Here is a 14,829-nt window from a genome sequence, read left to right on the forward strand (position 1 = left end):
AATTTCCTGAGGGAGAGACAAACAGATATACAAGTAATGAAGGACAACATACCATAATAGTATCAAGTGTATAAGTATATCTGGAAATGTATTCAAAGCCTTATGGAAGCCTGGTGGAAAAAGAATTAGTCATGCCTAGTGATCTGGGGAAGTTCTCACCAAAGAGGTGACCTTGAAGGATGAGTGGCATTTCTCTAGGCTAAAAGGAAATCTTTTGGCTTTTATCTTATTACCACTGGGACTTACTTGGAGAGTATAAAGTATGGGTTGGTGTGATTTGCATGTACTCTGATAATTATATGAAGGATGAATTGGAGTGGAGAGGTATGAAGCACAGAGATTATTTGGAAATCTATGGAAATAGTCCAGGAAAAGATGATAAGAGCCTGAAATATGGCAATAGGAAGAGAGGACAAGGAGATTCCAGAGACTGTCTCAAGTAAAAATAGGAGGACTTGGCAGTGAGTAAATATGGGAGTGTGGGTGAAAAAGAAGGCAAGGATAACTTTAAGTGATGCAGGATGGCACAATTTGCTACTAATGAAATCAAGGATCAGGATAAGGAAGAAAGGGCATTATGGTAAAAATATGAATTTGGCATTAGACGCTCAACTCAGCATGAGTCACTACATCCAAGGGGAATATATAGAAGATTCTTGGGGATATGGTTCTGGTGTTTATAAGAGGGGTGGAGACCGAAATATAAATTTGGTGATCAACGTAGAGTAGACAGTCCTGAGATTACTGGGAGAGAGAGAGAGAGAGAGAGTTAACACTGGCTGAGTGTTTCTCATCAAAGAGGCACTATTTTAAGTGTTTCTACATATAATTTAGTCATTTAAACCTTACATCCCTGTGAGCTATGTACTATTATTTTCTTTCATTTGATAGATGATAAAACAGAAACATAGAGAGGGTAAGTCACTGCTCAAGGTTGTTCAGGTAGCAAGTGATAGGCCTAGGGTTTCAAACCCTCTGTAGTCAGTAGTCTGACTACAGAGCATGCATATGTAACCACTTCGGTACATTACATCTCGGCAAAGGATGAAAAAAAAGAGTGCTGAGAGAAGTCAGACTCCTAGGAGTAATGTTAAATAACTATTTTCAGGGCATCTAAATTCTAAACAGACCTTTAGCTTGAGGTTTGGGAGGATGGAGGACAATGAAGCACTTTAAGATAAAGCCTTCACATACTTCAGAAGCCTCTTGCCAATGTGGTCTGAACCCCTCAAACCACCTGGCTTTGTGGTGATTTGCCCAGTTTTGTTCCCGCAACTTCTTGGCCCACAGATGCTCTTACCTGCTCCAAGATCTTCATAAACAATACTTCCAACTGCTTTTGCTTTTTCAAGGTGCTCATCCTGGAAATCTCCCGAGAAATAGGGAACTATGCAAAGAATTATGAGAATATTGAGTATGGGAAAATAGCAAAGGAAACTATTGGCTGTGCAACTTTGGGCAAAACACTTAACTGGTCTGTGTCTTAAAGTCCTCATGTGTTAGATAAGTGGTTCTAACCTTTTTGGTACCAGGGACCAGTTTTGTGGAAGATAATTTTTCCATGAACTGGGGCAAGGGGGATGATTTTGGGATGATTCAGTTGCATTACATTTATTGTGCACTTTACTTCTATTATTGCATTGTAATATATAACGAAATAATTATACAACTCACCATAATGTAGATAGAATCTGTGGAAGCCCTGAGTTTGTTTCCTTGCAACTGGATGGTCCCATCTGGGGGTGATGGGATTCAGTGACAGATCATCAGGCATTAGATTCTCATAAGGAGCACACAGTCTATATCTCTTGCATGTGTAGTTCACAGTAGGGTTCATGCTCCTACAAGAATCTAATGCTGTTGCTGATGGACAAGTGGAGAAGCTTAGGTGGCAATGCAAGCAGTGAGGAGCAGCTATAAATAGAGATGAAGCTTCACTTGCTCACCCACTGCTTACCTCCTGCTGTGTGGTCTGGTTTCTAACAGGCCATGATCTGGTACCAGGGGTTGGGGACCCCCCTGTGTTAGATAATTCAGGAAAAAACAGGGCACAGTCTGCACTAACATCACTTGTAGGAACAGAGTGACTTTGTGCCCCAGAGTAGCTAGTATAGGATAGCTATGATAGAAGGGTAAGAAAAAAATGAGTCAGCAAATGGCCATTTGGATTTTCTTGAGCATGGTATTTCTAGATACCTCTAATATGTCAAGAATGTGGATGCACATCCAAAGAGGATTCCACTTACTCACCATCTGAATACTCCAGATATATAGACCAAAGAGATGCTAAGTCACAAAGCACCAGGGAGGAGTTGCTGTGCCTGCCCACGGCTATTTGTGCAGAAGTATAATACTAGCTAGTTACCTGAACAAGGAAAACGTCATTAAGAAGACAGTAGAACTTTTCATCCAACAGTGTCATGACATTATTTCGAAGGTTGGTCTGCCGTTCTTTATAATGTTTACAAGTGTCCAGGCCTAGGACACTGGCTATGAGCATCTGGATGGTATGCAAATTCTGATGGAAGCTGATCTTAGTCAATTCAATGGCAATAATTCTGTTTGTGAGAAAATCAAGAATCAGAAGAGAGTTTTTAAATATATATTTTTGAAAATAATAAAGATTGAAGGAAAGCTCTGTCTTCTCATATTCAGCTGTAATGATGGAGATTTTCCAAGCTATCTGGCAATGGTTCTTTATTGCTGCTTCTGAAATACTCCCTCATTCTCCTGTTCCTAAGCCCTGATTAATTTAACCTAGCTAATTCTCTCCTTTCTAGTCCTACTGCCACCCTGTACTACCACAATAGCAAGCCACTACCCCCATCCAGGATCATGACCCTCAGACTGGGAGTTCCCATTGCCTAAAGACATGAACCCAGGCCTCCTTTATCTGACACATAAGACTTTCCAAAGCCTCATTCTGTCCTTTCTTGCCACTCTCTGCCTAGCAATTTACCCTTCACCAACAACACACAGTGAGAGTTCCCTGCACGCTCAGAGCTGTTTCACCTCTCCATGCCTTTGCTTACACTGTCTCCTCAGCCCAGAGTGCCATCACTTCTTACTGCCCCTCAGCTGATGTTCATCTGTAAGTTTCAGCTCAGGTGTAGCCTCCTGAAAACTGTCATTGATTCCCCATGGTTGGCTACATACCCTTTCTTCTCTGAACTTCCACAATTCTCTATGGCATGTCTCTATCATTGCCCTCACTACATTCTACTTCTGTTGTTATCTGATATGGTTTGGCTCTGTGTCCTCACCCAAATCTCATCTCAAATTGTAATTCCCAACTGTTAGGGGAGAGACCTGCTGGGAGGTTATTGGGGTGATTGGATCAGGAGGGCAGTTCCCCCATGCTGTTCTCATGATATTGAGGGAGTTCTCATGAGATCTGATGGTTTAAAAGTTCGGCACTTCCTCCTTTGCTCGCTCTCTCATGCCGCCACGTAAGACACCCCTTGCTTCTCCTTTGCCTTCTGTCATCATTGCAATTTTCCTGATGCCTCCCCAGCCATGTGGAACTGTGAGTCAATTAAACCTCTTTTCTTTATAAATTACCCAGTCTCAGGTAGTTCTTTTTAGCAGTGTGAAAATGGACTAACACATTATCTCTCCTCCTCTTCTGTGAGAGCTCCTTAAGAGCAGAGATCGACTTTATTCATATTCAGGGCTTTGGCACTTGTTATGGGTTGACACATGTCCCCACAAAATTCATATGTTACATTCTTAGCCTCTAGGACCTCAAAGTGTGACTTTATTTGAAAACAGGTTAGTTGCAGATATAATTAGTTAAGGTGAAACCATGCTGGAGTGGGTGGACCTCTAATCCAATATGACTGATGCCCTTAGAAAAAGGAGAAGTTTGGACACAAATGACACACAGGGAGAATGCCATGTGAAATGAAGGCAGAGATCAGGGTGATGCTTCTACAAGCCATCTTTGGAACATCAAAGATTGCCAGCAACCACCAGAAGCTAGCAGACGGGCATGAAACAGATTCTTCCTCATGGTCCAGAGAAGAAAAAAAAATGCCTTGGTCTCAGACTCCTACCTCTGAGAACTATGAGACAAATTTCTATTGTAAGCCACCCATTTGTAGTACTTTTTTACAGCAGCCCTGGCTAATGAATACAGCACTTAGTAGTTTCTGAACATAGTAGGAATTCAATAAATGATTGGATACATAAATAAATGCTTTCTGACTGTTGCAAATTATCCCCTCAGCTATGGTAAAGATGTTTTAAAACTGGCCTTTCTCAGGCCTGACTTTAATATGGGATAGAGATATAGAGATACAACTAAAAATAATATAGATTAACAAGCATTTTCCCCTTATACTGTTTAGGTTAGATGGGGAAAAGATTTGAGACATCATCCTTATTGTCCTGGTCATCACTACTGTTATTTAATACTGTATTATCTATTTCCATGAGGAAGTAGAACAGATTATCCCAAAGATAGCCCTCATAATATTCCTTATATGAAAATAAATAAACATGAGTCAAGTATATTAGCTCTATCTTCCAGGGAAAAATCCAAAGACCTGTCATTCTCTTTCCCCAAGTCTCAGGACTAAATAGTTTGAACTAGTGATTCCCTGTCAGCTAGCTAGCTAAACTTATGTATTTGTTCTGCAGACCAAATCTAGCCTTGATCTCAACATCTATGCCAGTGTTTCTGTATCTGTCTGACTATTGGGATTACTTAAAAACCTTTGACTAACCAAGCCCTACCTGGCATTAAATCAGGATATCCATGGGCCAACCTAGTTTCTCTTTTTCTTAGTTCTATATGTTTATTGTTAGTTACCTAGTTAGCACAAGGGTCATGGCACCCAATAATTGTAGATTATGGATAATTTACATAAGGCAAATTATAGGAAGGAAAGGAACATCCAAATAAATCGGGATTCTGAGCTCACACAGAATGATTATTCCAAGACACTTACCTGTGGTTCTCACCATGGGCCAGGAACCCAATTTCCATAAGTATCTTGCTTTTTCCGTATCCCATTAATGCCTCATATATTAAGACTCGGCTGCTGTTAGACTTCAAAAATTCATTCATAGTATCAATGAAGTATTTGATCTCTTTATCACGTCCTGTAATTTTTAGTGTTAAAAAAGAGCAAACTCATCAACATAAAATAGTCTAGAGATATTTTAAAAAACACATAGAAACACTTCTAAAAATATCCTTGGGCAGGGCACGGTGGCTCCTGCCTGTAATCCCAGCACTTTGGGAGGCTGAGGTGGGTGGATCATCTGCGGTCAGAAGTTTGAGACCAGCCTGACCAACATGGTGAAACCCTGTCTCTACTAAAAACACACACAAAAAATGACGTGGTGGCGGGTGCCTGTAGTCCCAGCTACTTGGGAGGCTGAGGCTGGAAAATTGCGTGAACCCAGGAGGCAGAGGTTGCAGTGAGCCGGGATCACACCATTGCACTCCAGCCTGGGCAACAAGAGCGAAACTCTGTCTTAAAAAAAAAAAAAAAAAAAAAATCCTTGAAATTTCCATGGCATTGTTCAGACTTTCTTGAAGCCCTATGAACTTTCAAAATGTTTTAAATCTTCCCGGGAGCTTTTTAGCTAACCATGTGGTTTTGCAGTGTTATTTGATTAGAGGCTGTGAGGGAAAGTATTCTTATAATGCTCATTATAACGTTTAATTATAGTGTAGAAAACTCAGATTTGCTTAGATTACACAACCAGGAAGTAAGCCAAGGCTATCTAACTCTAAAGCTTGTTTTTTAAAATAACACACTAGAAGTAATCTGTAGACTATTACATTAGGAAATAAATTTATCAAAGTTAGGTTTTCTACATTAAACAATTATGGATAAAATAATTTTACTTCTGATTCTGTAGTAAAGAAAACTTGCCCTCTATAAATGAAAATTACACTAATTCAGGGCTGCAAAAAGCCTTGCCAGGAATAAAATTCAATTTGCTTTCAGAAATCATGTATAGATTATTTCTATCATAAAAGCAACTTAAATTCTTAATGAAAATAAATTATAGATTTTTTCTGATTATAAAACTAATATATGCTTACTGTAGAAAATATGGAAAACTTGGAAAAGAAAAAGAAAAAAAATCACTTTGGGTTACAACCCTTGTTTTTCTTGTGTGTTTTTAAATACTGTAACAGGATGCCCAGGCTAAAATCTGAAACAGCTCACAGTCTTTGAAATCTGGGTGGACAGGAAGGAGCTGGAAGAATTGTAATTTCTAAGCAGTGAGCAATTTTTGTCAACAAAGTTGGAGACTCATTTAGAGCCAACTATTCCTTCTTTGCTCTGATAATATCCAGGTATTATCTAACGTCTTTGTTGAAGGACCATTAATACAAGTGTAGTGTTTAATAAAAAGAAGCTAAGTGCTTTGCTTGGTAATATAAATTTCTGAGTATGGCTTAGTGAGAACTACTTAGCAGATTGTATTGCTTCTTTTGAGTGAAATATTCCCTTTCTGAAAATGCATTTGAACTTCAATTTTGTGAGATGTTTTTTCTTTGGCCTGAAGCTCACATAGGAACTCATAAGATGAGGCTTAAAAGGCTGCATAGTCCTATACCTACAGGTAGGACCTTATGAATTACCTTTAGCTGGATTCTAAAATAAGGTTGTCTCTTTAACTTGAAATGCATGCGCCTTGTTTCTATCTAAGCAAAGTGTCAATATCGGGGACTGTTGTATGCATTTTTTTACCCTAAAAAGCCACAATTAATTAATTAATTTAGGAATGGCAAGTAGTGAAGTTTATTGGAGAATAACAGTAGATAGGAGATTATTAGTGTAGATTATGTCCAAGCACTCCATCTATGTATATGTCAGGTAAGTGATGTAATTCTTACTTTACCAGTGAGGAAAAGGGCTTGGAGTAATGAAGTCAGGTGCCCAAGGCCTAATGGCTTTGATTGTAGATCCATTGGATTTCCTAAGCTCACTCTCAACTAGGGTAAGCCTTGGTGGGTGGATGTGACAGAGTGAAGGGGCTGACAGGATCTAGGGTGTTTTGTAAGAACAGAGTTGAAGTGACTGAGTAATAAATTAAAACTAGATTGGGTGAGGAGGGCCACTAAGTGTTACCCGGGCTAGAGAAGCCAGTGAAATAGGTTTGTACTTTTTTTTTCTTTTTTAACTTTTATCTTACTTTCTTAAACATTGTTTGTATTACCATACTTTCTTTCTTACCAGTAAGACTTTTTACTGTTGAACTGACCCTTACTTCTATTTAGGCAGATCATGAATGAGTGTTTTGGTTTAGCGAATTTTTCATTCCTTGATCATCCCTACCTACCTTGCCTACATTGTTTACTTCCTAGCATGCTTTTTCCACTTTATTCAACTTTTCAGAAGCAGCTCCATTCTCTCCGGGGAGCATCCTAGATTTATTTTTTGTTTGACAGAAGCCACTTCAGGGATGCTATCAAAATATCCTTAGAATTTATAGATGTATAGTTTGTTGTGTTACTATTTTTAATGACTATTTAAATACATTATTAACATAAAATTCTTTTCTCTGTTCATTAGATTACAAATGAATATAATTATATTCTATTAAATTACACCCAGTTTGTGGGCCTAATTATTAAAATAGAACTTTTTTCTAAGGAACATAAGGAGCATAATATAACACAATTTGTTTATTATAGTTTTGTTGTCAACCATGTTGTTGCAATTTCATTTATAGCAGCTGTTGTGAAAGAAGGGCATTTCCCACGCTGCTAGCCTCTGACAATCTGTGTTTGGTTATAACTTCAAGGAAAGGTATGTGGGCCTGTTCTTTATGTCATACTGGTGGAATCAGGGCAAAAAGGCAATTGGATCAGACTGAGAAATAGATGCATAGGCTGGGCTCAGTGGCTCAAATCTGTAATCCCAACACTTTGGGAGGCCGAGTTGGCTGGATCACCTGAGGTCAGGAGTTCAAGACCAGCCTGACCAACATGGTGAAACCCTACCTCTACTAAGAATACAAAAATTAGCTGGGTGTGGTGACACACATCTGTAGTCCCAGCTACTTGGGAGGCTGAGGCAAAAGAATAGCTTGAACCTGGGAGGTGGAGGTTGCAGTAAGCCAAGATTGCACCACTGCACTCCAGCCTGGGGGACAGAGCAAGACTCTGTCTCAAAAANAAAAAAAAAAAAAAAAAAAAAAAAAAAAAAAAGAAATATACACATAACGTATTCTGATGTGACTGTCGTATTGGGTCTGCAATCTTGTAGAAAGAAGGTTAGGATTCCATTGCTGTCAATTATTAAAATAAGCATATCCCAGGATGAAAAGTAAGGCCTCAAAGGAGGGTGAGAGTGGGTATTCCTTCTCCTTTGTAGCTTCAGGAGTTTGGGGATCTGGACTTAAATGAAGTGATTGGTTTGAAGATTCTGAAAAGGACCTGAAGTGAAAATTGGGCATTTCTGCTGGCCCAAGCATTTTTTGCAGTCTGGAACTGTTGCCCTCCTTTAGGCTCTGCTGACACCAAGACTGTGGCCTGATATTTTTCTAAAGTGTGAGACAGAGCCTCCTCTTAATTGCCCTATCACAGTGCGGACCAAGATTTAACTTATGATAAGACTTTCAAGGATGTTCGTGTCTGACAGAAGGAAATTACACGTGCTGCTAGAAGTGGGTCCCTTTGGAATCCACAGGCCAATCTTCGTTGGGTCTCTTCTCTCATAGGTATATCCCTACCTCATTTTAGGTCAACTTCCCTGTCTAATCTCAAGCTATCTCTTTTACAGTAAGATCCCTATCACCAGGAATCACAAAAATATCACTTCCAAATTGATTGTAGACTTAAATATAAAAGGTAAAAACAACATTTCTGAAAAAAATGGTAGAAAAATATCTTCATGACTTTTGGGTGAGGAAGATATCTCAGATAGTAGACAGAAGCACTAACTATAAAAGACAGGTAAATTTGATTACATTAAAATTAAGAGCTCTGTTTATTAAATGCGTAACTGAGAGAGTAAAAAGGCAAGCACAGAGTTGGAAAAGTGATACACAGTACAAACAAATGTCAAAAGACCCATTTCTAGGATGTGTGAATAATTCCAAAAGATAATCAAAATACAACCCAGTTGAAAAATTGGTGAAAAATTGTACAGATACTTTAAAAAAAAAGGTTTGGGCTGGGGCAGTGGCTCATGCCTGTAATCCCAACACTTTGGGAGGCCAGGGAGGGCAGATCACTTGAAGTCAGGAATTCAAGACATGCCAACATGGTGAAACCCTATCTCCACTAAAAATACAAAAATTAGCTGGGCATGGTGGTGGGTGCCTGTAATCCCAGCTACTCAGGAGGCTGAGGCACGAGAATCGCTTGAACCCAGGAGGTGGAGGTTTCAGTGAGATGAGATCACGCCACTGCACTCCAGCCTGGGCGAGACTCTGCCTCAAAATAAATAAATAAATAAATCCAAATGGCCAATAAACTTATGAAAAAGGAGCTCAATCACATTAGGGAAATATAAATGGAAACCACAATAAGATACCATTATATACCCAACAGAATTATTGAAAGGATTAAGACTGATAAAACTAAGCTATTGACAAAGATGAAGAACAAGTGGAACTCTCTTAACATTCTTGGTCAGCATATACATAAATACAACCACTTTGGAAAACCATTTGTCATCATCTACCAAAATTGCACCCTTTGTCCCAACAATTTCACTCCTACATTGTACTCAACAGAAATGCATACATGTGTTCACCAAAAGACTAGTGTAAGAATGCTGATGAAGAATTCTTATTATTCATAAGAACCAAAAGCTAAAAATAACCCAAATATTGTACAGCAACAGAATGGGCAAATTGTTGTATATGTATAAACGTGGAATACTACATAGTAATTACAGAGAATGAATTATAGCTACACCCAACAATATGGATGAATTATACAACATACCATTGAGTAAGAGAAAGTAGATATAAGGCATATATAATTATACAATGTATGATTCCATCTGTATCAATTTTTTAAACAGGCATAAGTAATCAAGGATGTTAGAAGTCTTGGGGAAAGGAAGTAGGAAAGAGCAATCCTGGTGTATTGCTATTTTTCTATTTCCTACCCTGGATGATGATTATATTTTCATTTTGTGATAATTCATTAAGCACACACTTATCATTGATGTACTTTTCTGCATGTTTTGTTATAGTTCAATAAAGAAGTTTAAAATCAAGGCCTACTACCTACCCAGCAAAGGGCAGCCCTCATTTCTGTCGCAGATGACGTACGACACACCAACCATGCTGAAGAGAAGAAAAATGAATAGATGTTAGATTCAAAACAGGGAAATATTAGAGTAAGAGTGACTAGTTCTTAGTTCCCAGAAAGTTTCCTTCTCAACCACTAACAAGAGTCTATCCCCTGACTCAAGAGTTGCAAACACCAAAAGAAGGAGAAAGGAGGAGAAAGTCTTACTTGAATTCCAAAGAACTCAGATAGCATCTCTTTACCATAGTACCTGGCATATTGTTCAGTAAATGCTTGTTGATTCTGCAGTGGTAGAGGAAACCCCTTTCTGGGGAGATCAGACACCTGATATATGACCTAGTAGACTTTAATGTGGGGCAGAATCATACATCCTGCAAAGATTCCACCAATTGCTCAAACAATAATAAGGTACCTTTTTTGAGCACATGCTATGTGTCTGGCGCAAAGTGCTTTTTGTATGCATCATTTTTTAAATCCTGACAAAAACACTGTTAAAAAGTACTACTGGCTGGGCACAAGGCCTCATGCTTATAATCCCAGCATTTTGGGAGGTTGAGGCGGGTGTATCATCTGCGGTCGGGAATTCGACACTAGCCTGACCAACATGGTGAAACCCCATTTCTACTAAAAATACAAAAATTAGCTGGTGTGATGGTATTCACCTGTAATCCCAGCTACTCTGGAGGCTGAGGCAGGAGAATCACTTGCACCCAGGAGGCGGAGGTTGCAGTGAGCCGAGATCACACCATTGCACTCTAGCATGGGAAACAAGAGCAAAGCTCCATCTCAAACCAACAAAGAAGTACTATTATTAAGTTCATTTTACCAGTGAGGAAATTCAGGTACAAGGAGTTTAACTGCCAAGTTCCCATAGCAGGTGGTAACACAGGATACTGACAGTATCCAAACGTAGGCCAGGCTGCAGATGTTTGCTCACTCCATAGTACTATCTCTCGAAGAAGCGCTTTAGTCAAAATGCATTATGCCCTTCTTTGAACCACAATACTACTTTGTCATGCCTCTTTTATAGCATATATCAAAGGTTCCCATGTAATGTACAGCTAACTTTTTGTATGTTGGTCTTCCCTACTTGATTGTGGATTTTCAGGGCAGGAACTAGGCCCTATTCATATCTGTATGTGTATTTCTACACTCTTTTATCTACAGAGATGTTACCAAAAAAAAATCTTGAAGAGTGCAGGCTTTGGGATCATGTAGTCCTGGGTTTGCATAGTAAACCGATTGCATTAATGGCCCCAGTGCCTGTATCTATGCCCCTTGCTATGTAACTTGGCAGAGTCCTCTCATTCTGGACTCAGTCTTGTGGATGCTTTTGTCAATGGAATATCTGCAAACATAGACATAGGAAGAGGCTTGAAAAATGCTTTAGCATTGGACCTGTTCTCTTGCTCCTTCAATATTGCCAGGACAAACATGCCGGGTGGAAGATGAGACACATAGAGCCAAATTGCCCCAGTTACCCAAACTGAGGCCATCCTAGGTTGGCCAACAGGCTGTTGAACCCCAGGCATGTGAATAAGGCAAGACAAGATCAACCAAATCCAGCTGAGAACAATTGAACCCCACATTTGTGAGAAAAATAAGTGTTTATTTTTACACACCACAGAGGCTTTGTGATTGCCTGTAAGGCCACATTATTGTGACTGAATCTTGGCTCCATTGCTCAGTAATGGCCGTAGACAAGTCCTTTAACATCTCTGAGCCTCAGTTTTCAAATTTATAAAATGGAACTTTTAATAGTTTATATCTCATATGGTCAATATTAAGAATAAATTGGCTGGGCGCTGTGGCTCATGCCTATATCCCTAGCACTTTGGGAGGCCGAGGCGGGCAGATCACAAGGTCAGGAGATCCAGACCATCTCCTGGCCAACATGGTGAAACCCCACCTCTACCAAAAATACAAAAATTAGCTGGGTGTGGTGGTGCGTGCCTGTAGTCCCAGCTACTCAGCAGGTTGAGGCAGGAGAATCCCTTGAACCCAGGAGGCAGAGGTTGCAGTGAGCCAAGAACACACCACTGCACTCCAGCTGGTGACAGAGCAAGAGTCTGTCTAAAAAAAAAATGACTAAATTATACATTTTGAGATAAAGTAACTGATGTTTAATAAATACTAAAAATATTATTCATTTATTCAACCTGCACTTTATTGATGGCCTATGTATGCCAAGCACAGTGCTAAGCCTCAGGAATACTGAAGTGAATAATAAAGACACCTTGACCCATCTGCAGCCCTGATTCTGTTATCTGAGCCTTGAAGACCTCGATTCTAGCTTGCTAATATAAAGAATAACAACTTTCTGCTTTCCGTGCTATTTATTTGTTCATCATTATTGAGGACCTACTGTGTACCAACCACTGGGGATATTAGAATAAAGAAATAATTAGTATCTTCAGAGTTCACAGTGTAACAAGTGAAAAGTATATCAAGTGAATAATTGTGATATAGGGTGAGGAGTGCTCTACTAGAGGCATACGCTGTCAGAGGCAAAAAGGAAGATGAAGAAGGATGACAAAGGAGGAAAGAGCTTAACTGTCTAGTTGGGATGGGGAATTCATAAAAGAATGTCTATGAAACCCTTGAGCTGGGCTTCAAAAATTGACTGTGATTTTCCCAGTAGACCAGGGATGGGTAGGTGCTGATGAGGACAATCTACTTAAACATCCCAGAGGATGGGGCACAGGAGGAGATGAGGTTGGAAAGGCAGGTGGTACCTTGTATATCACTGCAAAGAATTTGATCATCACCATGAAAATGAGAAGCCACTGAAGGATTTTAAGCTTCAAAGTGACACCCACAAATCTATGCTGAGCTTTTGGGGAACGTATTTCACTAAAGACTTAGAGGAGATATAATATCTTATACTCTTCTAACCCCAACAATGCCTGGGCATATGGTTGGCATCATTAGTAAATATTTAATGGTTGATGATTGGGTCCATTGGGTGTAAATAGATACTCAAATGGGAGGATTCTTTGGTTTGTACAACATTTGAAGAGTCACCCTGAGATTCTCAGATCTGAAGAGAGAATGGGATCTTCCACCATGCCATAGTGTCAGTTGGATGGAGAAAAGATGAAGGATTTTGAAGTCTGGGCCTTGGTCTGGGGAAAACATAGATTTCAACTTCTTGCTTGGCTCCAAATCTTAAATCGTTGATGCTTTGCTATCATAATTCTCCCTCTTCTTTACTAAAATATACTTCCAAAATTAATGCCCCACACTCACGTTTGTTGATTAAGGCCCAAGCACTGATAGTATGGTCCAGAATCTCCAACACCTTTCATAACTTTCTTTGGAAGCTCTTTAAAAAAGTAGGCTGGTAGGTTGCTGCCATTGTAGGTGACAGAGTCACAGGTCACAATTCCTGGGAAGTACATCATCATCCTGGCAGCTAAGTTGACTTTTTGACCAATGACTATAACAAGAAAGAGAAAGCGAAAGATCAGGGAAATAACCGCCATTGAACTGAATGTAATCTGAAACATACTGTCTCCAAATAGCATTTTTACCCTTTACTCCCTTTGCCTCTCATGAATGACACATAAGTCTAGCCTCAAGACCCATATTTAGCCAATGGCCATTAACAAAATATACAGGGAGGTAGCCATTAAGAGTGAGGCCAAGAGAATGATCTGCTCAGGAATGGAAGGGCCTTGAGCATGGAGTGGGCTCTGTAAGTGGGGTGACCACAGCACTGAAGGCTCTCAGAGAAGGTATAAGCTGGTCTTCTGCTACAAGGTGGACAAGCACAAGCTGGGGCCTGGGGTTCTGATCCCATGTGAGACAAAAAATTGTGTCTGTATGCTCCTGTGAATGAACCTTCATTTGTCGATTTCTCGATTTAGTGAATGGCCCTAGAAGAGGTGTGCATGGAGGTTTGAAGCAAAGCTCTGAAGGCAGACCAGGCAGGGCTGAACACCAGCATGACCTCTAACTACTGTGTGCAAATTACTTGGGACAATTACTTTAAATAATTGCCATGCCTTCGTTCTCTAACCCATAAAATAGGGATGATAATAGTATCTATCATCGAGGGTAGTTTATGAAGATCAATGAGTTAATACATGTTTATCACTTTCAACAGCAGCTGCCTGCTTGTAAGCCCTCAATTATATTACTACAAATGAGGTAGCAAATGTGTCACTTTACCATAAGCTTGAATATTTCTGAACAAGATACTCTTTTTTAAAACTATTTATTGTGGAGAAATTTGACTATAAAATAAAATATAATGAACTTTCATATACCCATCACCCCATCCCAACAAGCCGTTAACCCATGGCCAATCCTTCTCCATCCTTACCCTCATACACTCCCCACCCTGTGTACTTTTGAAGAAAATCTCAGACATTGTATCATTTCAGACATAACTATTTTGGTATTTTACATATATTCAGTATTTTAGATGCATTATTGCTGAAAATCATAAACACCGATAGGATTGAAGAGGGAAGTAATAGAGAAGTGAAATCTGGAGATAATATTTATTACTACTCTCTTTTCAGAGTATCATTATTTTTGAGTAATATCAATATTCATAATTTTTTTTTTTTTTTTTTTTTTGCAAT

General features: G+C 39.4%; 1 protein-coding gene across 1 annotated transcript in view; it reads right to left on the bottom strand.

Annotated features, from left to right (window-relative positions):
* ADCY10 (adenylate cyclase 10) overlaps window positions 1-14,829 on the bottom strand; it is a 101,435-nt gene that overhangs the window by 51,084 nt on the left and 35,522 nt on the right. The window contains exons 12-16 of the mRNA XM_017534172.2: window positions 13,487-13,676; window positions 10,217-10,272; window positions 4,953-5,106; window positions 2,366-2,558; window positions 1,301-1,387 (exon numbers count right to left, since the gene is read on the bottom strand). Coding sequence (XP_017389661.1) covers window positions 1,301-1,387; window positions 2,366-2,558; window positions 4,953-5,106; window positions 10,217-10,272; window positions 13,487-13,676 — 680 coding nt within the window. The remainder of the gene's footprint in view (window positions 1-1,300; window positions 1,388-2,365; window positions 2,559-4,952; window positions 5,107-10,216; window positions 10,273-13,486; window positions 13,677-14,829) is intronic.

Source organism: Cebus imitator, unplaced genomic scaffold (assembly GCF_001604975.1).
Source record: "Cebus imitator isolate Cc_AM_T3 unplaced genomic scaffold, Cebus_imitator-1.0 Scaffold84, whole genome shotgun sequence".
In the NCBI taxonomy this organism is placed as follows: Eukaryota; Metazoa; Chordata; class Mammalia; order Primates; family Cebidae; genus Cebus; species Cebus imitator.